This window comes from Episyrphus balteatus, chromosome 3 (assembly GCF_945859705.1).
Source record: "Episyrphus balteatus chromosome 3, idEpiBalt1.1, whole genome shotgun sequence".
NCBI classification, from domain to species: Eukaryota; Metazoa; Arthropoda; class Insecta; order Diptera; family Syrphidae; genus Episyrphus; species Episyrphus balteatus.
Genome location: NC_079136.1, coordinates 52,715,780 through 52,737,129, shown reverse-complemented (window position 1 = coordinate 52,737,129; position 21,350 = coordinate 52,715,780). Strand labels below are relative to the sequence as shown.

Sequence of the window (21,350 nt, the reverse complement as noted above, 5' to 3'; positions counted from 1 at the left end):
GGATACGAATCGAGAAGCGGACTATATGGCGTTGGTTTAATTAAAAAATAAGACTTTCGGTGGAATCATTTCTGGTAGTGGCAGGAGTATATGAATTTTTGGTAGCAAAAAAAAAAAAAAAAATATAACCAGCACGTCTTTAATAAGGTTTTTTTGATTAACTTTTGTGTTTTTAGTTTTGTTTTTTTTTTCGAATTCTCATTTTCGAACTTGTCACTGATATTTATGAAAAATTGGTTTTGTGTAAAAATATCCTGCGATATATCTCATGAATTTACTTTTACCTTACAGGTAATTGGTTTTGTTTTATGATCCATTTTAATCATTAAAGGGCATAGTTATTATATTTTGGCATATCCTTGATTAATGTAGGTCAAAAAAATATCAATTTCTTGATATAGTGGGAAAGTATTGAAAGAGTTTCTATTGATAATTTTAATATCTTTATATGTATATGAGGATTAAAACTTTTGTTTGTAAGGTCGTCCGTTCAAAAGCAGCAGCGTTTTGGTAATCAAATATTCAAAATTGATAAAAACTTATTTAAAAAAAAAATGAATAAAAACTTAGGTAGGTATATCAACATTTTATGGTTTCTATTAGAAAACGAGTCAATTAATTTTCTTAAAATATTTTTTTATATGTTGATTGATAAATTTCTTCAGAATAATATACTGATGCAATTCAAAGTTTTCGGAATAAATTATTGCAAATTTTACGGATCAATGATTTTATTATGAAACCATAAGCGATTACTAAAATGCTGGATTTTGACTGAACTCAGAAAATGGTTTCCATATTATTATACCAAATATCCTCTAAAATAGACATGTTTTTTCCCTCAGTGCAATGTGTCATTAATTTCAACTCAACTCCAGGAACGAAAAATGAAAAAAACTATTACTATACCCGCATAGTATTATGTCCACCCATTCCCAGTGTTTACCTGGGAATCCATTATAAATATAATGCTAACTCCGTCTAAAAGGTTAAAATAGTGTTTTATTTCATTTTGCAACTTTTAAGGTTTATCTAAATGGAATTTAATAGCTACCCCGATGGACTATCATGCTAATGGGTTGGATTTGAATCCAAAACTAAAATTTTTTTCGGGGTCACTGCTTTTTGCACTTTTTCATTGTAATGAGCAAGTGCTGTTCGGACTCAGCGGAAAATTGTAAATCCCATCCATTTTTGCAAATATATTAAACGCATACCAAAATGGTTCAGAACTGTTGGTTATCAGCAGCGTTGCCACAAAGAGCCCGATCGGGCCATTTGGCCCCCTATTTTATAATTTGGCCCTTTGCCCGGGCCAATCAGAAATGGCCCACGAAAAAGCGCGCGCTTTTTAACATTTTCCAAACCCTTTTTTAATTTCTTGCAGAATTTTGAAAAACAGAATTATGAAAAGCAGAATTTTGAAATAAAAAGAAAGGTAGGCCTAAAAACTTCTGGTACAAGCAAATGCAAAAACACCAGCATTCAGTTGGCCTCAGAAACGGAACAGAAACCGGGAGGCTTGCCGCCGATTTCTGAGGTCAACCCGGCAAACCCCACAGGTGGATCACTAGTGTGAAGCAGTAACGTGGGAAGGTTATGATCCCCTCGACATCGAGATCATAACAGCGCCGAGAGAAAGGAAGAAGAAGATGAAAAGCAGAATTTTGAAAAACAGAATTTTGAAAAAAAGAATTTTGAAAAGCACAATTTTGAAAGCAAAATTTTGTAAAGCAGAATTTTAAAGCAGAATTTTGACAAAAGAATTTTGACCTCGGCAGAATTTTGACCCCAACCCCAAAATTATTTTTTAAACTAAAACAATTTATTTTTGCTAAAAATTATTATTTATGCAATGAAATGATTTTTTTGTCAGCAAAACTTTAAGAACGCTTGTGATAAGAAAAACTGAAAAAACAGTATGAAATTTCATACACCCAATATGTGAAAAATTAAAATATCTAAAGTATTAGAGCTTTTAGAAAGGAACCATTGTGATTTTTAGGCTTAGTGAATCCAAATGCATTAAGTTCAATTAAAAACTTTCTTAAAAATGTTAACAACCAGTAAATAAAAACGTAGGGCGTATGAGTGATTTTTACTAAAAGTGAAAATTTCATTTGCAAATTATTTTGTTAATCGCAAAAATTCGCACCCGAATTTTGATATTAAATTAAAAAAATAGTCAATGTTATCATAAATCTATGTTTCGAAGCAGAATAGTAGGGTAAACTATAACAAAGCACTTAGACTTAAAAAAAGCAATAAAAATATCTATATGTGGCAGACTCTTTTCTACTGTCATTTAACTGAACATAAAACATGCCATTAATGCATTAAACAAACAAAAAAAAAAATGAACACAATTTTAAATAAATTGTAGATATTTTGGATCACACTTTTGTAAAATGGCCCTCAAAAAATTCCGAAATGGCCCTCTCTGCTTTTTTCTTCGCGGCAACGCTGGTTATCAGGCCTTGCTTTTTGATGGGATGTCATTAGTTTTACATTATGCAAGATGTATCCGATTTGTAATATTTCTTATTGGTTATATATTAATTTTTTTGGTCACAAGTAAGTGTGAATTATGACTTCAATGAAAACAAGTTTTTTTACCAGTATTTTTTATAAAAAGATATTGCATATTTGCTTAAAAAAAAAAAAGAAATAATAATTTTACAGATTTTAGTTTATTTTAACTAATTTAAAGTTAAATATATAGAAAAACAATAAAATATATAATTTTTAAGGCGCTTTCGTAAAAAAAAAAAATTACCGAAAGAATTAAAAAATAATGGCTGAAATTTAAATTTAACCTAGGGTCAATCATTCCGACAGTAATTATCTCAACTCTAAGAAAAATTATCATTCTTAGTAATTTCAAAGACTTCATGCTGCTTGACACACATAAAATTGTATTAAAAGTGAAGAAAAATGTTCCACATACACCATAGTGACCCATATGTAATTCAATAATTCACTTAATGTTTTAGAATTTTTGTGAAAATATCAAAATAAAAAAAGTGATTTCAGAAGTCCATTATATTTGATTTAATGGGACAAAAATAAAATTTGTAGAATTTTTTCCTGTTAGTGCATTAATATATCACACTATTTTTTTCCCAAAACAAAAAAGGTTTTTTTTGTTTTTTTAATATTATGGACTGACAGTCTGATCCTTTCACAAAAACAAAGTTGAAATTATTTCATTTTTCTTAGTAGAAACTCCGTCTTTCGACAAAGGATCTAAGAATAGAAATTGTGACACTTGAGGAGTATGAAGGAGAAAATTAATTACTTAACTCAATTTCAATATGATAAGAGATTAATATTAATTCAAGGGGACGAACGACACGGTTTGGATATGAATAGATGGCAAAGTTATTATAATGAAATGAAAGTGTTGAAAGGAAAAATCTTTTAATCCTTAAATTAATTGATAGAAAATTATATGCGAGTTAATTAAAAGAGGCATAAGGTCGAAGTTAAGATTTTAAGTGAAATAAAATTCAAAATTAAATTCATTTACATATAAAACTAAAAAAAAGTAATATAATAAAATATATATAAAGGAAAACAATATCTTCAAAAAAAGTAAAAATTCTTGGAAATTCTTCAATAATGGGTTATTTTCTCAACTTTTGTTACAGCTATATACCATTTGAATCGTTTATTTCAGAAACAGCATAAGTCCATGAGCACTAACTTTTCAGGAGCAACAAAAAACTGTTTTTTATGTTAAAACTCCACAAAACTTCAAATTTAAAGTATGCCGAGTTATAATCTAGCTAAAGACGCATTTAAAAACCTAAAAAATATAAACCTTTTTTCAAGTTTTAGCGGTTTTTAAGCCTTTAAAGTCGCTGGGTCATAATTCTGCTAGTCAAAATTCTGTACGACAAAATTCTGTGGGGTCAAAATACTGTAATACCATAATTCTGTACGTCATTATACTGTAAATACAAAATTCTGTACGTCAAAATACTGTATCAACAAAATACTGACACGCAAAATTCTGTTTTGTAAAATTCTGTACGGCAAAATACTGTATATCAAAATTCTGTAAAAATGCTTTAAAAAAATATCGTTTTGATAATGTAAAAAAGTGCGCGCGCACTTTCTGTATGTGCAAAATGCTGTAGGAACGAAATTCTGAAAGTCAAAATTCTGTATAGCAAAATTCTGGTTGGTCAAAATACTGTATTTCAAAATTCTGTACATCAAAATTCTGTAAATCAAAATTCTGTAAAAATGCTGTAAAAAATATCGTTTTGATAATGGAAAAAAGTGCGCGCACACTTTTTTACATTATCAAAACGATATTTTTTTACAGAGTTTTGAAATACAGTATTTTGACCAACCAGAATTTTGCTATACAGAATTTTGACTTTCAGAATTTTGTTCCTACAGCATTTTGCACATACAGAATTTTGACATAAAGTATTTTGGCATACAGTATTTTGAATACAGAATTTTGCAACATACAGAATTTCGACCCCAACCCGTCGCTGGACTTATGTTGTTTCTGAAATAAACGAATTTTTGTTGGTAAAACTTTTGTTTTCATCTAGCTATAGCTTTTGAACCCTGCTTCTGATTTTAATGAATAAAATAGCAGTAGATAGAGTAAATCTTAACCTCTTCATTGATGTATAATTGAGTGTCATGATGGCTGCCAAAATAATTAAAAACTGGTAAAATGTCATATATTCAACAGTTAAAAACGCTGCCACCGCGAAAAATCTGGCTATAACTTTTGGACCCTGAATTCAATTTAAATGAATTTAATAGATATAGGTAGAGTAATTCCTTACCTTTTTAAAGATATATAACAAAAGGGTGTACGTTTCAATATTGCTGCCAAAATAACCTAAAACTGGTAAAATGTCATGTATTTAGCAGTCAAAAATGTTATCACCGGGTGAAATATTTCCATATATATTTTGAACCCTTTTTCTTTCAGTTTTCGTATTTGGGGGGGTCTGACATACTTAATTTTTTTCTATAAGATGAATAACTTTACATAGGTAAATGAGAAATTTCAAAAAAAAAAAAAAAAACATTTTTGGGAAAAATGGATTTATGCTGTTTCTGAAATAAACGATTCATTACTTAAGAATATCCTATTCAAACCACCTCAGAGTTGTTAACGCCATCGCCAGGTTAAAAACTTGTTTTCTCTAAATCCTCGACACACACGCATACCTAAATCTTTATTATGATAATAATTATTTGCCAAAAAAAATCAAAACTTATTTCGACTAACTTCTCTACCAAATCTGACATCTTAATAAGATTCGTGTGACATGCTGCATTGATATGAAGCTATAACATATCATATCTAAAGAGAACCACAAGAAAACTTTAATTTGCTACCCTTTCCCAAGGACACTACCAACCACCACATCAACCATCGAAAAATATTATCATCATCAGACTTTGCTTCAAGCAGTGCGAGAGAATGGTACAATGAAGATGGTTGCGAGTCTCTAACAGTGTTGGATTGTATATATATGGTGTAGATTTCTTAAACTTATTCCTTTCGTTTATATAAACGGACAAAATGAAAAGTAGAGAGAGAAAGATAGAGTGAGGGAGATATTGTGTGTGAGGGAAAAGGAAAGACAAGATGACTTTTTGAACTTTTGACACAAAATGTCACGTTCTTGCGTGATGTGTACGGAAAACAGTGTTGTGTCAAATAAAAGTCACGCCAAAAACAGCCGCTCCAGCACTAACGATGTTGTTAGAGGGCAAACTTTCGTAATTATATATATATGTTACGCGCGACAGGATGTTCTCAAGGAGTCACTTTGCCAAAAACGCTTCCGTGCGGAACGCAGTCTTGTATACCTACCTACAAATATTATCTCTCAAAATGTATATATCCTAATAGTTTAGTTGAGTTGAGTTTTCTTCTTCTTTTTCGTCTTCCTGCCATAAAACTCTATATCACCATAGTTGATGTAAAACTTTTCTTATCTAATGAAGTTGCTATACATATACAAAAAAAGGTTCAGATATTTGTTTTCATTTCTATTTTGTTGGTAATATTTTTTTGGTAATATTTTTATCGTCCTTGGTAATTATTTTCGCTTTAACATAACGAACGTTACGTCATCATAATAATTCTGACAAACAACGCGTATTTAAGTGATTTCATTAACTAGATATATAAAGTTTTTGGTAAAAGTGTAAAAGCTTTTCTACACATGTTGGTGAAATATTATCAAGGAACCCTCTGGTATAACTCTTCAAATATGAACGAACGAAAAAAAAAAATAAAACAAGGACGAAAAATTGCTAAATAATTTGCATATTAAGTGCGTTATGAAATTATTATTGCGAAACTTGCTCAAGTTAACTAAACAAACATCAAGAAAGTAAAGTAGTAGATACATGCTATATGCAGCTCGAGACAGGCACAGGATTCATGGGCGTAGTTATAAGAGTGTCCTGAACAGCGAATGTGCTAGAGTAGTTGTTGTTGGAGTAGATAGTAGGCACTCTATCTATATATAAGAGTTTTTCACTCTTTAATTATGGATGAACTAATCTCCTAGAAGTTTGCTGTTCGTGTTCTTGCAAACTATATAGCGGAAACGATAGAAACTAATGAAATATTATTTAGGAGATGGCACACCTCGGGTGTTGTTGTTTCATTATGAGGAGGTAGAAGTTATATGGAATAAGAAGAAATGTGAAGAGGAATACGAGGTGGAAGGTTAGTTTCAAGGATATATACAAAAACTGGTGAAGGCGACGACTATGACGCAGGTGAACATAAGACCATGACATCAAATTCATGTTTAACAAATGAGTAAGAAATGCTTATCAAGGATATGCACAGGTTTTTGAGATTTTGTTAAAAAGTAAATTAAATTAATTCCAGTAAGTTTTTTATTATTTTGATGTCTCATAATTTATTTGGTATCATCAAAGATTGTAAAGGGTACAAAAAATAGTATAAAATGAAAGCAGGTGCTTAAAAAAAAAAGTCTAATGTCAACCAAGTTCATGGACTCGAAATGCGAAAGATAGAGGTCCGTATAAACCATAATTAATGTAAACAATCAAAATTTTGTGAACAAGTGGCATGTAGAGGATACACTAGAACTCTTATTTTTATTTTTTATAGGGTGAGGATTTTCGCAAAAAAAAATGTTTTAGTAATTAAAAAAAAAAAACATTATTTTTACTTGCTCTATAGGGCAAGTATTGGTTTCGTGTAGAAAAAAAAAATCGAGGTTTTAATCAAAACTAACATTACGATGATGGAGAAGATCAAAAAAGTGGTTCTCGTCATGCCGTCCGTCGGTCTGTACGTGTGTGCGTCTGTGCGTCCATCTGTACATCGAGCTAGGGCCTAAAAGGATGGATAGATTTGCTTGAAACTTGGTACAGATGATTTTTACGTAATTCCCTAGACCCGTTTTTTTTTTATTTTTTTAATATCTCCATTTTAAGGCATACCTCCCATATAACGTTTTCGAGGTAGGGTAACTTCGGGAATTATGGCGCACCGGGCATTATGGCGCACCTCTCAACTACCATACTTCCAATACTCGCATTTAAATAAAACCAATGCAGAAACTTTGGTCTTCGTCGAACACTAGCCTTGTGCAAATCGCAGGTCAGTGCTATTATTTTTTGTCAAACAAAAAAGAAAACAAAAAAAATATACCGGTTCTGGGTTCCAATATAATATCGCTTTGTTTTTGTTTGTGTGTATCTTGGTAACTATACAGTGCACGTGTTTGTTGTGAAGAGTGGAATGCAGAGTACAGTTTTGGTTTGGTTATATAACTTGTAATATTTTAAATCAAGTAAGAATTGTGTTTGGTTTTTGGTGTTTTGTGAATTGTGTATATTTTGCAATATGGCGCAGATGCAATAAGGGCATTATGGCGCTACATTATACCCGACTGCGCCATAATGCCCTTATGTAAAACTGATTTCAAAAGTAACTTATATAATTTCTCTGCATTTTTTTTAATTTGAAAATAACCTCAATTTAACCTTAATTTTATGAAAGTTATTTACAATTATATTTCTGAAATGCGAATAAACGTAAAAAAAGTAAAGGGCTCCGAAGTAAATGGGATTCGCCATATTGCCCGTACATAGGGCAATATGGTTTTTTTTGGACTATTTTTAATTTAATTTATTTTTTGTTAAAAAGCTTGAATTTTTATTCTTAAAGAATTTATTTATGTTACGTTTTTATGAAATTTAATAAAAAAAAATGATTGAAATAAAAATTGTTGTCCATAGTAAAGTTATTTGAGTTTGTGCTTAGGTATGCCATAATGCCCTAATTTACCCTATTGCAAATTTCTCGAAAACGGCTCTAACGATTTTGATCAAATTTGGTGTACGGAATACTCTTATTGATTCTAACAAAACTGCGTTTTTAGTTTTTCTCAAAAAATGCGGAGAACGGAAATATATCGTTGCCGTTTTTCAAAAATTGACATATTTTTTAAGTTCATATATTTCATCAAAGCATTAGTTATTTTATTTAAAATTTACAGAGATCATTAAGTATAAAATGTTAAAAAGAAATATTTTTAAAAATATTTTTTAAAAAAGAGATTTTTAATTTAATTTTCAAACTTTTGATTTTTTTTTTTTTTTTTTTTGATTTTTTTTTCTACATAATCTTAAATTTCCAATAGATATTTAAGATAAAGATACTGTGAACTACAAGAGCAAGTACTTGCGACCCAGTCGTGCATTTTATTTTATTTTTGAAAAAATATATAATTTTTGAGGATTTAAGGGAATTTTAAATTTGTCAGTGCAAAGCAAGAATTCTAAGTGTATAAACGATTGAAATGAGTTTCATTCACTTATTGGAAAATTTGAACATTTTAGAAGATTAGAAAAAAAAAAAATGGACAAAATGTGGACAAAGACTAGCCTGGTAAAAAAATTTTGAGGTTGCAGTTCTGGTTTCACGGAGCTGCGTTACAAATTTCAATTTTATTTATCAAATCATATAATTATAAGCTCTCTCATATGACAATTTTAAACTAAAGTAACAAATGTAAGCTTCCTGTAAAGTAATCAGAAGCCCAAATATAGTCAGAAATGTGGGTGACATAAAGTAACGCTGTTGTAGCGATTGCATGATATTTTTAATAACAATCTACAATCTCTTAATTCAATTTATTTATATGAAATTTTTTGAATTTAATAACTCAAAAATAGATTTTAAGAAACTTCTTCACCAATTCATTCTTTATGGTAACGCAGTGAATCAGTAACGCAGTTGTAAATATCTAATTATATAGTGAATGTGAATTTAATTGAAAAATAAACTGAAAAAATATTTTCACAGTCAAAATGTAAGTGTAACAACTCTCTAAAAGAATTACAGTAATAGAAATTTGTTTTATACTTATCTTAAAAACGCAGTAACGCAGTTGTGACGCGAATAAATACTCGCACGTCTTTCGATTTCAATGAATCTGAAGCTATTAATTTGCCTAGCTTATTCCACTATAATTTATTTAAAAAATTCTGTGAAATAAGTATTTTCTGGGATTGGAATATAGTAGAAAACACATTAATGTTCAATTAGAACACAATGAAATTGATTCTCTGGAACTGCAATATTTTGTATGAAAAACAACTGCGTTACCAAGATGGACCACAATGTTGCTGTGAACAAGTCAATTAAAATTTGGGTTATATTTTATTTGGTTGTATACGTAAAAAGTGTTCTATTTAAAACTCAATATACTGTAGTTCATCCATTTGCAAACCAAATTCACCCTATTTCAATTCAAATTAACCTTATAAAAATAAACGCTTTATTTTTTTAATGAATTTACTTTACATCTTGAATAGAAGACTAAAACTTTGCCACTTAAAAAGTAAAGACCGCAAAAAATAAATTGCTATTTAGGTACATAATTTTATATATAAATTCATATGCGCATTTTTATACAATAACATCACATATCACTACTTCGTACTATACATTTTTTCTTTTAAAATTTTCCTTCACCTTCTTTTAATCTTATCTCATTCAATCAAAAATGTAATTGAAGTTCTGATGAGTGATAAGTTGGTCTTCATTAAGTTTGACGAAGGATATCTTGCATTATTTTTTTTTTCGTTCATCTTCCTAGAAATATTTGTAGAATGTTTTTCTTAACATATTTTTGAACTTAAAAAAAAATCCCCCATCCAAACTTGATCCTAAACCATTTATTGTTTGCTCGTTTAATTTTCTTTATATTTTTTCATCACACTTTTTATCTCTCTCTTTTTCTTGAATTTGAACTATGAAAAAACTCCTCTTGAATGTCATCCCACTTAAACAAAGATTAATTGCACACCATCTCGCTTGTAATCTCGAAGAAAAAATCTTATATTGTTAACAAAATGACCAATCAATGTCTCGCTGGGGTAGTTTGCCCCCACTTCCTCCATATTACCCGATACAACCCACTTTGATAGCAGACCAAAGGCGTTTTTTTTTTCCTCCTTGCCATCCTTCACATCAGGCTTACCGCCGCACCTGAACACTCTCCGTCACAAAACTCTCAAAACCACTTTTCACTTTCATTTCTTGGTAAATTGTTATCAAGAGGAATTGGAAAAGTTTCTTCATCCTCCTATCCCCTCTCCGACCGATATCGGTTTTTTTTTTATTTCCTTTTTTGGTTTCTTTCGCTGTTTCAGTTTTTTTTTTTTCTTCATTTTTTATCTGAACTTAGTGAATCTCCTACGTTAAAGTTAAACAGGGTCATTTTTCTCTTTCGTCACCCGCCGCACAAACACACTCTCGTATTTTGCCCCTCTTTGTGTCTGTGGCTATGAAATTGTGAGGTTTTATTTTATTTTATTTTATTTTTTTCTCAGAAATATTTCAGACCAAAAAAAGAAGAATTACCAAAAGTCACTCCATTTAAAGAGCAATAAAGAATCTCAACACTAACTTTCCCAAAAAAATATCCCAAAAAAAAAAAAACGAAGCCGGAAAGATAGCTCACGTGTATGTGTTTGTATGGAAGGGTCTGGCGGGATCTCTCACTGGACTATAATGTGTGTGTCCTGACAAAGCTTTCGTGTGACAAGCTAGCGACGACGACGGCGACTTAGAAAAAATAAAAATGTCGCCCCCTAAGATCCCAACAATAAAATATCTATCTGACGAAGGGAAGTTATCGTCATTGTGTAGATTTTTTGACTCCATGGGAGTCGGGTGAGTTAGGAGAGGAGAGAAAAAAAAAAGGAAGCGAAAATCAAAAAGGTAGATTGCCATAATCTAATAAATTTACGATAATCTCTTTATGGGCGAAAAATCTGTATTAAGTCTTCTTAAACATAAATCTCTTAGAAAAATGTCCAAAAATTATTATTGTATAAGTTAGTATCTGTGGTGCTTTGGTGGAAGGTGGTAGAGAAGGTAGGTTCCTATAGGTGTCTTGTGTGGACCGATAGTGTGGAGAGATGGTGGGAGAGTTTTTTTTTTTTATTTTTTTTTTTGGCTTTTGTCCTTGCGCGTTCACAAAGATACAAGTCGGTCGACTGAATGAAAATGAAGGAGCAGGTGACGTTTTGTGTTGGCGCTTGGCGATAGCGACGATGTCATGGTGTAACACTTGGAGATTTTCCATTTTCATCGCTTGATATCTTTTACAAGTCATGGTGATTGCCTTTGCTAGAGAAAAAAAAAAATGATATGAGATATGGATAGCAAGTTACAAAAAAAAAGTATCTTTAGACATCAGATTAGGTATCCATCCAGGCGATGAGGGACGAAGTTTTGTTTTCGTTTTTTTTTTTTTTTTGTCATAAAGATTATTATCAATGGATCATTGAAGGTTTTGAGATACATATATATTTCAATGACTTGTACAATCTTCAATGTTACTATGGATATTTGAAATGATTTTTGTTTTTAGTCACGATATGAAATCGATTTTCAGTGAGGTAAGATATATCTACTCTTATATTTTGTGTAAATGTTACCAAGGATTTAGGAGCTTATATTTTTACTGAAGGCGTCTTCAAACACGACTTAGGACTATTCTTATACGTATTTTCTAAAATGTATTTGCTTGAAAACTTGTTGTGGAGGATAAATCGTTGTTTTCGAAAACAATTTAATACATAATACCTGCTTTTAGTTTTGAAAATGTTTAAGAAAATTTTTGTAATAAAAGTTAAGTATTGGGAGATTTTTAAAAGAACTGTATTTTCCAATATTAAAAAAAAAACATACATCCAAAGTCTTTCTAGTGTTCAAAAAACCTTGATCTTAAACAAAATTGCAGTAACACCATTTTGTGAAATTGCCATTAAAAGGCAGTGATTGAGAGCAGGAAATCCTGAATCGATGGTATATGAATCGAAAAATGCTGAAATTGGATTTGGATTTACAGAAGGACTGATTGAAGCAATCTTGAGCTCTGAACCTTGTAAATAAATAGGTAGGTACATTAAAATAAAAATTAAAATGCCAATAAAGGAATATTATACTTTTTGGATAAGAGGTAATTTATGAATATAAAAAATATAGCCGTAAAACAGAACGTAACCCTGTTTCATACCAGTTTTTATGTAATGAAAGTCAGATTTAAAACTGCCAACAAAACAACTTGTATTGAATTAGGTAATTTGTAATTAATCGGAGAAGGTTTCCATCAATACCAAAAGCCCGCACTTTGATACAAAAGTCTATCAAATGCTTTGAAAATATCAATCGCTATAATCTTATTTTCTCCGAAATAGGGTAAAGCCTGATTGCATTGGCATCAAATCGTCAGTAAATTGTTTTAAAAATAATAACTTATTCAATTAATCAAAATCTTTTTGTTGTCTTTTGGTTGCAATATTTTGTTCAAAAAAGAAATTGTCGTTAATTTGAATGGTATTTAAATAGTTTTTTTTTTACACGGATTTATACCACTTTCAAATATAACAGCTCAACTCAAAATACAACTTTTTTGTACGTATAGTTAGTAATCTTAAAGCAATTTTTTTTAAGATTATACATAAAAAAAAGTTACGTATACACCACAGTGACTAAATAATTTCCTCTGACTGATTGTTCATCTCTTTTCATTTATGTAATCTTTTCCCTTTTCTATTATAAACTAACTAATTTTTTTTTTTTTGGAGTTTTGAGGGCTTTTAAATTTTTCAGTGCACATCTAATTTTTTTAATATATTCAAAACGTAGGTATTATGGAAAAATGATGATTTGCTGTATCAAGAATTCGAGAAAAGGATTGCAATTTTCAATTTTGAAAAAAAAAAAAATAGTTTTTGAGTATTTTAGGTGATTTTGAATTTTTCAGTACGAAATTGTTTTTTTGGAATCTCAAAATTTTACTCTTTTAGACCATTTTTTTATTTTAAGGCTTCCAATAAAAAAAAAATTACTTAAAAAATGTTTTTAATGGTGGACAGACGAAAGTTTTGGGTGCACAAACATGTACAAAAGGTCGACAAACGAATAAGACTAATTAAAAAATTTTGAGGGCGCAGTTTTGGCTTCACGGAGCTCCAAAAAATTGGGTTGTCGTTTAAAGATATTTCTTTCCGTGTACCATGTTAATATATGTTTTACAAACTATTCACACTCATGAAAACGTTCCAGAAAATCTGTGAATTGTTACTATTCTTTCACAGCACAACACTTAGGTACATATTCCCATTTCTAAATAAATGAAACCATAAACAAGTTTAACAATCAATACAGCTGATATAGGCTATTGATTATGTAGTTTAGAAAGGAACTAGGACGTTCACGGGTTTTTATTGCAGGAATCGTTCAATGGGTTATAAAAGAAGATAAAACCGCGGAGTGCTATTAAATGAGAGGGTGGAAACTGAAGATAGGAGTGCAAAAGCCCCCTTTTTGGTTTTTTCAATATACCTCGTAAACCAAGCAAAATTTTGATATATTGCACATAAAACTTTTTGGAGAGAATTAAATTTCCTATTGTAATAATGTTTTTTAAAAATTTAAAAACAAAATTTCCATACCAAAATAGTCGAAACAATCATAAAAAAATATCGAAAAAATCGATTTCTTGAGTTTTTTTTGCTTTTTTACTTGTACATTTTTTTTGGGTTGAGATAGACATAAACGTTGCTCCAAAGAAAAAAAGAAGATTAAATTTCCTTCAAAATGCTGTACTCACTAAATTTTTTCATTGAAAATTAACCGAACAATTTTAATCAATTGTTTTTGAAATAAACGAGTGATTCCGTTAAAGAAAGTATTTTGTCTATTTTTCAATTTTCTCAAAAAGTAGAAGGCATAGGAACATTATGATTTTTATGATTTGATAAGAAATCAATTAAGGCAGTTTACTTTGTCGATGAATTTCGTATGAAAATTTCTTTGTGAAAATTGTACTCAATGTGCTTTTTAAACTTTTTTTTCACAAGTTTTGATTTGAAATCGGGTATTTCAAAAACAATTGATTAAAATAACTTCATTTTTAAATTACAAAATCTCTTTATCAGTTCTTGGTGCTTAAGTTATCGTACTTTCCCTCAAATGTTTCTGTTTTACTTGAGTAAAACTAAAAATGCGAAAAAAAGATAGATTAAAATGGCCATACTTCGGTTAATTTCCAATGAAAAAATTTAGTGAGTACAGCATTTTGAAGGAAATTTAATCTTCTTTTTTTCTTTGGAGCAACGTTTATGTCTATCTCAACCCAAAAAAAATGTGCAATATATCAAAATTTTGCTTGATTTACGAGGTATATTGAAAAAACCAAAAAGGGGGCTTTTGCACCCCTATCTTCAGTTTCCACCCTCTCATTTAATAGCACTCCGCGGTTTTATCTTCTTTTATAACCCATTGAACGATTCCTGCAATAAAAACCCGTGAACGTCTTAGTTCATTATTACCCTGTTTTTTTTTCGACATAATCAATAGCCTAATAAAAAGCTTCAGAAAAATATATACACACTATTTCTCTTGATAAAAAAACAACGTTCGAAACTATTTTTAATAATTCAATTCTTTTCAAAATAACCTTTCGATGCAACAAAATTCTAAGTACTTGTACGTTTTAATCTTCCGACTTACAAGTGTTTATAGAATTCAAATTTCAAAAACACCAAACATTTCCACACACCACTTTTGACCTTTTTTTTATTGTTGTTTTTTTTTTTAATGTCACTAATGCGATTATATTCCTCCATCAAGTCATTAAATTGTCTTGAATTTCGAAATTGCATCAGCTTCACTACACAAACACTTAACAATGTTCATATAACTTTCAGAATCATAACAATTTTCCAACAAACTTAAAAACAATCCTTCTCCAAAAGCGGCAGATAGTCTTTTATTGTTCCTTTTTCTTGGTTTCTTCCTAAGTTAATGATGATGATGATCATAACGATGATGATGTTGATTGTATTGGGTTTTGGCTCGTATTACTAACTCATGCCATTTGTGTGTTTTGCAGCCATAGAGAATAGAATAGAACAAAAAACACAATTGAGAAGCCATTACAATGCGGTAAAGTTTTCTCCATTTCAAACAAAAGTGCTCAATGTCTGTGTGCTATTGGGCATTGTATTCCTTAAAAAAGTTCTGATGAATAAAAGATATAAATGAAGGGTGCAATAAATATAGGGTTTAAGAGGGATGGGGTAAGTAGAAAAAAAAAGAAGGAACAAAACCATAAAACCAATTGAAACCAAAACCTACACACACATACACAAACACAGACTCATTAAGCATTCATCCGCTTCAAGGGCAACCCTAAGCCTCATCTCATCATGTGTATTATAGTAGTATCCCGCCCCAACTGAAGCGTGTATAAGCTCATTCAACAATTTCAAATCCCTTGGAGCCACTATCTGATGAATATTCCAACCACACTTCTCTTTTCAATTTGTATAGTCTATACATATCTCTCTCTTTCTCTGGGCAGCGTCAATTCCCACTTTAATCACTTCCGTCATCAGCTTAGTTGCGGCTTAATATTGCAGTCCCTATAGATGGACTTTGGTTCTACTACTTGTGAATGTGATGCTGCTGCTGCAAGTGGCAAATTGGTTGCAGTCGAAGTATGATGATGATAATGATGATGATAAGCAGCATCATTAAAATCTTTTGATAGCCAAATTACTTAAATAAGCAGTCGTTTTCCAGGACTTCTGACTAATTTGGAGTTTTTTTTTTTTTAATTTTTTTCATCTCTGCGATATAAAAAAAAATATATGAATAAAGGATCAACCTTAACAGATTTTTTGAAAGAAGAATTGACGTCAATTATAATATTCTGTCTGATGAACACTGATTCAAGCTACTTATTTATTTGCGATACTGAAAGTATGTAGGTCTTTGAAGAATTGTGGCCTGCTTTTTAATAATATTGAATTAGTGGTTGGTAATATCAAAAGGAGCAATTTTTTTAGGCCGGTGTATTTAAATATTTTTGGTTAGAAAAGTTTTACAAGGAATTTAATAAGAAATTAGATAAAAGATTTTCAATGCTTTGATATGGAGAACCCCACTAAGGGAATATTTTCATTGTTTTATTATTAATGGTTGATGCTGAAAACAGTAAAAAAAAAATTTATCGTATTTCTGATATATTTTTTGGGTACTCGGTGGCGTATGTGTAATATTTTTGTGTTTGAATATTTCATGAGGTGGCAATCTTGAGTGAGAGATAATCGATCGCCACAGTTAATTACAAGCTATTTGCTATAGATGCTTAAAACTGTAGAATCGTTTAAGTTCCAGTTGCAATTTAAGCTGTAAATTAGAATTCAAAGTAATCAAGAATAAGAGTTAAGAAAATTCAATTTAGAACTTAACTTGCGTACATGAAATCAATTTCAAAATTGTACAACAATTTTTGTAGCAGCTTTCCCCTCAGTCGTGTTGCTGATGATGGCTAGTAGACTAGCCGAAAGGCATTCAATAATAAAGCTCAATTCACAATTATTTTTTACTTGCGATATAGGTACTATATCAAGTTATGCATTCGTACAAAAAAAAAAAAAGTTGAGATAACATTTCTCCATGACATTACGATGGTAGACAATGCCAAAAAAAGTGGGTCTCGGAACTTCGTCTGTCTGTCTGTCTGTCTGTCTGTCTGTCTGTCTGTCTGTCTGTCTGTCTGTCTGTCTGTCTGTCTGTATAAGGACCTTCAGCCTAAACGGATGGACCGATTAATGTCAAATATCTCGAAAACGGCTCCAACGATTTTGTTTAAAAAATTCAAATGTTAGTTTTAAGCTAAGGTGTATCTTCTAATGCCATAGAACCGTTTTTTTTCCAATCCGATTATCTCCGAAACTGCTTATTCGATTTCAACGAAACTTTTTGTGAAGAAGCATTTCTATAATAAATATAAATCAAAAATAAAATTTCCAAAAATATAATTTTTGGATTTTTAAAAAAAATTTGAAAATTTTTTTTTGAAAAATCAAATTTTCGAAAACGGGACATTGAATGTTTTTGAAATTTTGTTTTAAGATGCTGATTAGTGATTTCTACAAAATGGCATAGGGTAACTTCGGGCATTATGGCGCACCGGGCATTATGGCGCACCTCTCAACTACCATACTTCCAATACTCGCATTTAAATAAAACCAATGCAGAAACTTTGGCCTTCGTCGAACACTAGCCTTGTGACGATCGCAGGTCAGTGCTATTATTTTTGTGCCAAACAAAAAAGAAAACAAAAAAAATATACCGGTTCTGGGTTCCAATATAATATCGCTTTGTTTTTGTTTTTGTGTATCTCGGTAAGTATACAGTGCACGTGTTTGTTGTAAAGAGTGAAACGCAGAGTACAGTTTTGGTTTGGTTATATCACTTGTTATATTTTAACTGAAGTAAGAATTGTGTTTAGTTTTTGGAGTTTTGTGAATATGTGTATATTTTGCAATATGGCGCAGATGTAATAAGGGCATTATGGCGCTATATTATACCCGCCTGCGCCATAATGCCCTTATGTAAAACTAATTTCAAAAGTAACTCTGCATTTTATTAAATTTGAAAATAATCTCAATTTAACGTTAATTTTATGAAAGTTATTTACAATTATATTTCAGAAATGCTGAATATACGTAAAAAAAGTAAAGGGTTCCGAAGTAAATGGGGTTCGCCATATTGCCCGTACATAGGGCAATATGGTTTTTTTTGGACTATTTTTAATTTAATTTATTTTTTGTTAAAAAGCTTGAATTTTTATTCTTAAATAATTTATTTATGTTACGTTTTTATGAAATTTAATTAAAAAAAATGATTGAAGTAAAAATTGTAGTCCGTAGTAAAGTTATTTGAGTTTGTGCTTAGGTATGCCATAATGCCCTAATTTACCCTACCAATTTTATTTTAAAACTTTTTTTCCAAAAAATTATTTATAAAAAATTAGTTTTTTTAAAACACGTCTCTAACGATTTTGAAAATTTTTTTTCTAAAAATGCATCTTAATATATCAATCAAAACTGCATACTTGTTTTGGAGGGCAATTTGATTTCAGATTTTATTTTATTTTTTTTTTGTAAACGAATTTTATTTTTTTCAATATAATGGGGTTTTCTTTTTTTTACATGAAGATAATATTTTAGAAATTACGAAAATATATTCCAAAAAAACTACAAACAAAATACAAAAAAAAAAAAATATTTCTATAACAAACCAAAAAGTATCCAACAAAATACGAAGCTTGTAAATTTCTTTTGTCTTTATAAACCTAATTTTCAAATACTATTTTCTCAAAGTACTAAACAATATTTTACAGAAATTGGGTTACAAGTATTTTATTGACAGTTTATTTTGAAGGTTTGGTTTTTTTGAAAATATGTATGTATATAATTCAATATAAGTTCAAGTGACCTCAACTCCAAAAATTTTATAAAGCGTTTCGCCCAGGTACGACAGTGGGCTCATCAGTTAGATCTGTCGTACCCTTACTAAGAGGCCTTATTTTGGTCGATGTTTACCGACACTATATAAAACTCACAGCATGAATATACTGTGAATTATAATATTCTAAGGGAATTATAATTATAATTCACAGTATATTCATACTGTGAGTTTTATATAGTGTCGGTAAACATCGACCAAAATAAGGCGACCAAAATTTTTGGAGTTGAGGTCACTTGAACTTATATTGAATTATATTCAATCACTCCACTTAAAATAAAAATAATTTTAATAATTTTTTATTATTTTTGTTATTTTTTTCTTCGTTATTATGTATGTATATGTTTTTCTCTCTTTACTGTACAAGATTTTCTTTTTAGTCTGTAAGAGTAAATATTTTATAGTTTGTTGTTTGAATTTTCGCATTTTGTATTTAAAAATAGTATTTTACACTATTTATTTAAATGTCAAAATAAAGGACTAAAAAATAATAATATTGATTTTTTTTTTAAATACGTGTTTTATAATTATTTAAGGCAAAAGTGCTTAAATGTTATTAATTTTAAGTATACTTTCTTGACATAAAATGGGTTTAAACTCCACGGTTATACCTACAATAATGTGCTGTACCTTTTTGCAAAGCTAAAAAACTTTGTTGTTTATTATGTTTTTAAATAAAAGTGTTTAATAAACTAGTTTTTGAAAAATTAATTTTCAAAAAATATTATTGTAGGTAGGTATGATGAAAAAAATAGAACTAACTATCCTTTGAAACTCTTCTTCTTTAAAATCAACAGTTTATGATATAATCTGTCATATCCTCAACCAAAAATAAACGATTTCAATACAATAATTCCTCAGAATCATCGCACAAACGAATATTTTTATCTGGTATTTATTTTCAAATTTTAGTATTCAAACAAATTTTAGAAACGACCAAAAAAAAAAACTACAAACAAATTCTAAAAAAATGCATTTTAATTAATGCCAAATACCAGCTTAATTCCTTACAAAACTAAATAAAAAAGCCTTCAATCGTTTTTCAAAAAACTCTCATTATTTATTAACTCTCCCAAAAATACATATATTTTCCTAAATTAGTGCATTAAAACTATAAGAACTTCTGTTGAATTCATTACAAAATGCATAAAATAAGCAAAAAAAAAAAAACCTTTATCCCTCTCTCGATATACCCAAAAAATGACTGTGTTATAGTTATTTTCCAAAAAAAAAAAAAAAAAAACACACACCAATTTACATAATAATTCCAAAAAACACAGAGTTATTATATGAAGCTTAAAATGCCTTTTCCATATACATAGTTAAATGAGAGAGAGAGAGATATATAGAAGTTTTAGTATGTTTATCTGCCACACAAAAACACACCAAACTAATTTACACCACCTATTTTATCGAATTTCTAATTCCCACCAGCTATATAGAGAATAACATAGTTAATATTGTGTGTTTTTTGAAAAAATAGGAAAATTGTGTGTTGGAAGTTTTGCATACTGCATATGCATCACAAACATGTTGTTGTTATTAGTTTTTTTTTTTTTTTTGTATTTATTTAGAGGTAAGGGAAATTTGCAATTTTGCGTAATTGAAACCAGCTTTGGAACAAGGCCACAAGGGATAATTATCTAATCTGCCTCTAAATCAGTTAATTGAAAAATAAACAAAATCCATGGCAAAACCTCGAAATAAACGGCATACAGATATGCATAATATATTATACAATTATATGAAAAGGACTCGCTTGCAACATGCCGGTACAATTTTTGTAACCCCCCTCTCGTACTTATCAGCCCCAGCCAAAGCCAGACATATTCAGGATTATGAAAGAGAAACCATAATAAGGGTTTTTTTTTGGTGGGGAAAGGGAAATTTATATAAAAAAAAATCCTTTTAATTGTCAGGACAGGAGGCAGAAGGTACCTACTACAGTCATTTATGTCCCCTGCATTGATTTCAAAAATAACGCAGCAAACAAGAACTCACCTGGTTTGACCACAGCTGCAAACACAATTGCCGCAATTGTAATCGCATATAAATTCCATTTCGTCCTGTTTGCAGTTTTTCCACTCGTTTCCATGGTAATCGAAATTTAATTTTAAATTTTAAAAATAAATTAATTTAAAATATAATGCTGGCTAATATTTTATAAATATATATAATTTTGATTTTGCTGCTGTGTATGGTAGATAGATGCTGGCAATGGCAGCAATGATGATGATGGCAAAAAAAAAGAAGCGTTGATTGTGTGCGGTTGCACATATGGCCCCGTATCCGGTTCCGCTGGCAACAGAGCGATGGCGTTGGTGTTGGCGTTAAGAGTGCTTATCCTGGCACTAAATTGAATTGTATAACACCCGACCGGCGGCGGCGCGTGGCGCGCACAAAACTTATTAATTACGCGAGTAACAAAATGCAGGATAGAATATTATATTGTTTCACTTGATATAACTGT

The 21,350-nt window shown here is 30.1% G+C and overlaps 1 protein-coding gene across 1 annotated transcript in view; it reads right to left on the bottom strand.

The window, feature by feature from the left end:
• Window positions 1–21,061, bottom strand: part of LOC129916975 (tyrosine kinase receptor Cad96Ca) — a 167,247-nt gene extending 146,186 nt beyond the window's left edge. The window contains exon 1 of the mRNA XM_055997261.1: window positions 20,882–21,061. Coding sequence (XP_055853236.1) covers window positions 20,882–20,975 — 94 coding nt within the window. The 5' untranslated portion in view covers window positions 20,976–21,061. The remainder of the gene's footprint in view (window positions 1–20,881) is intronic.
• Between the last annotated feature and the right edge of the window lie 289 nt (window positions 21,062–21,350).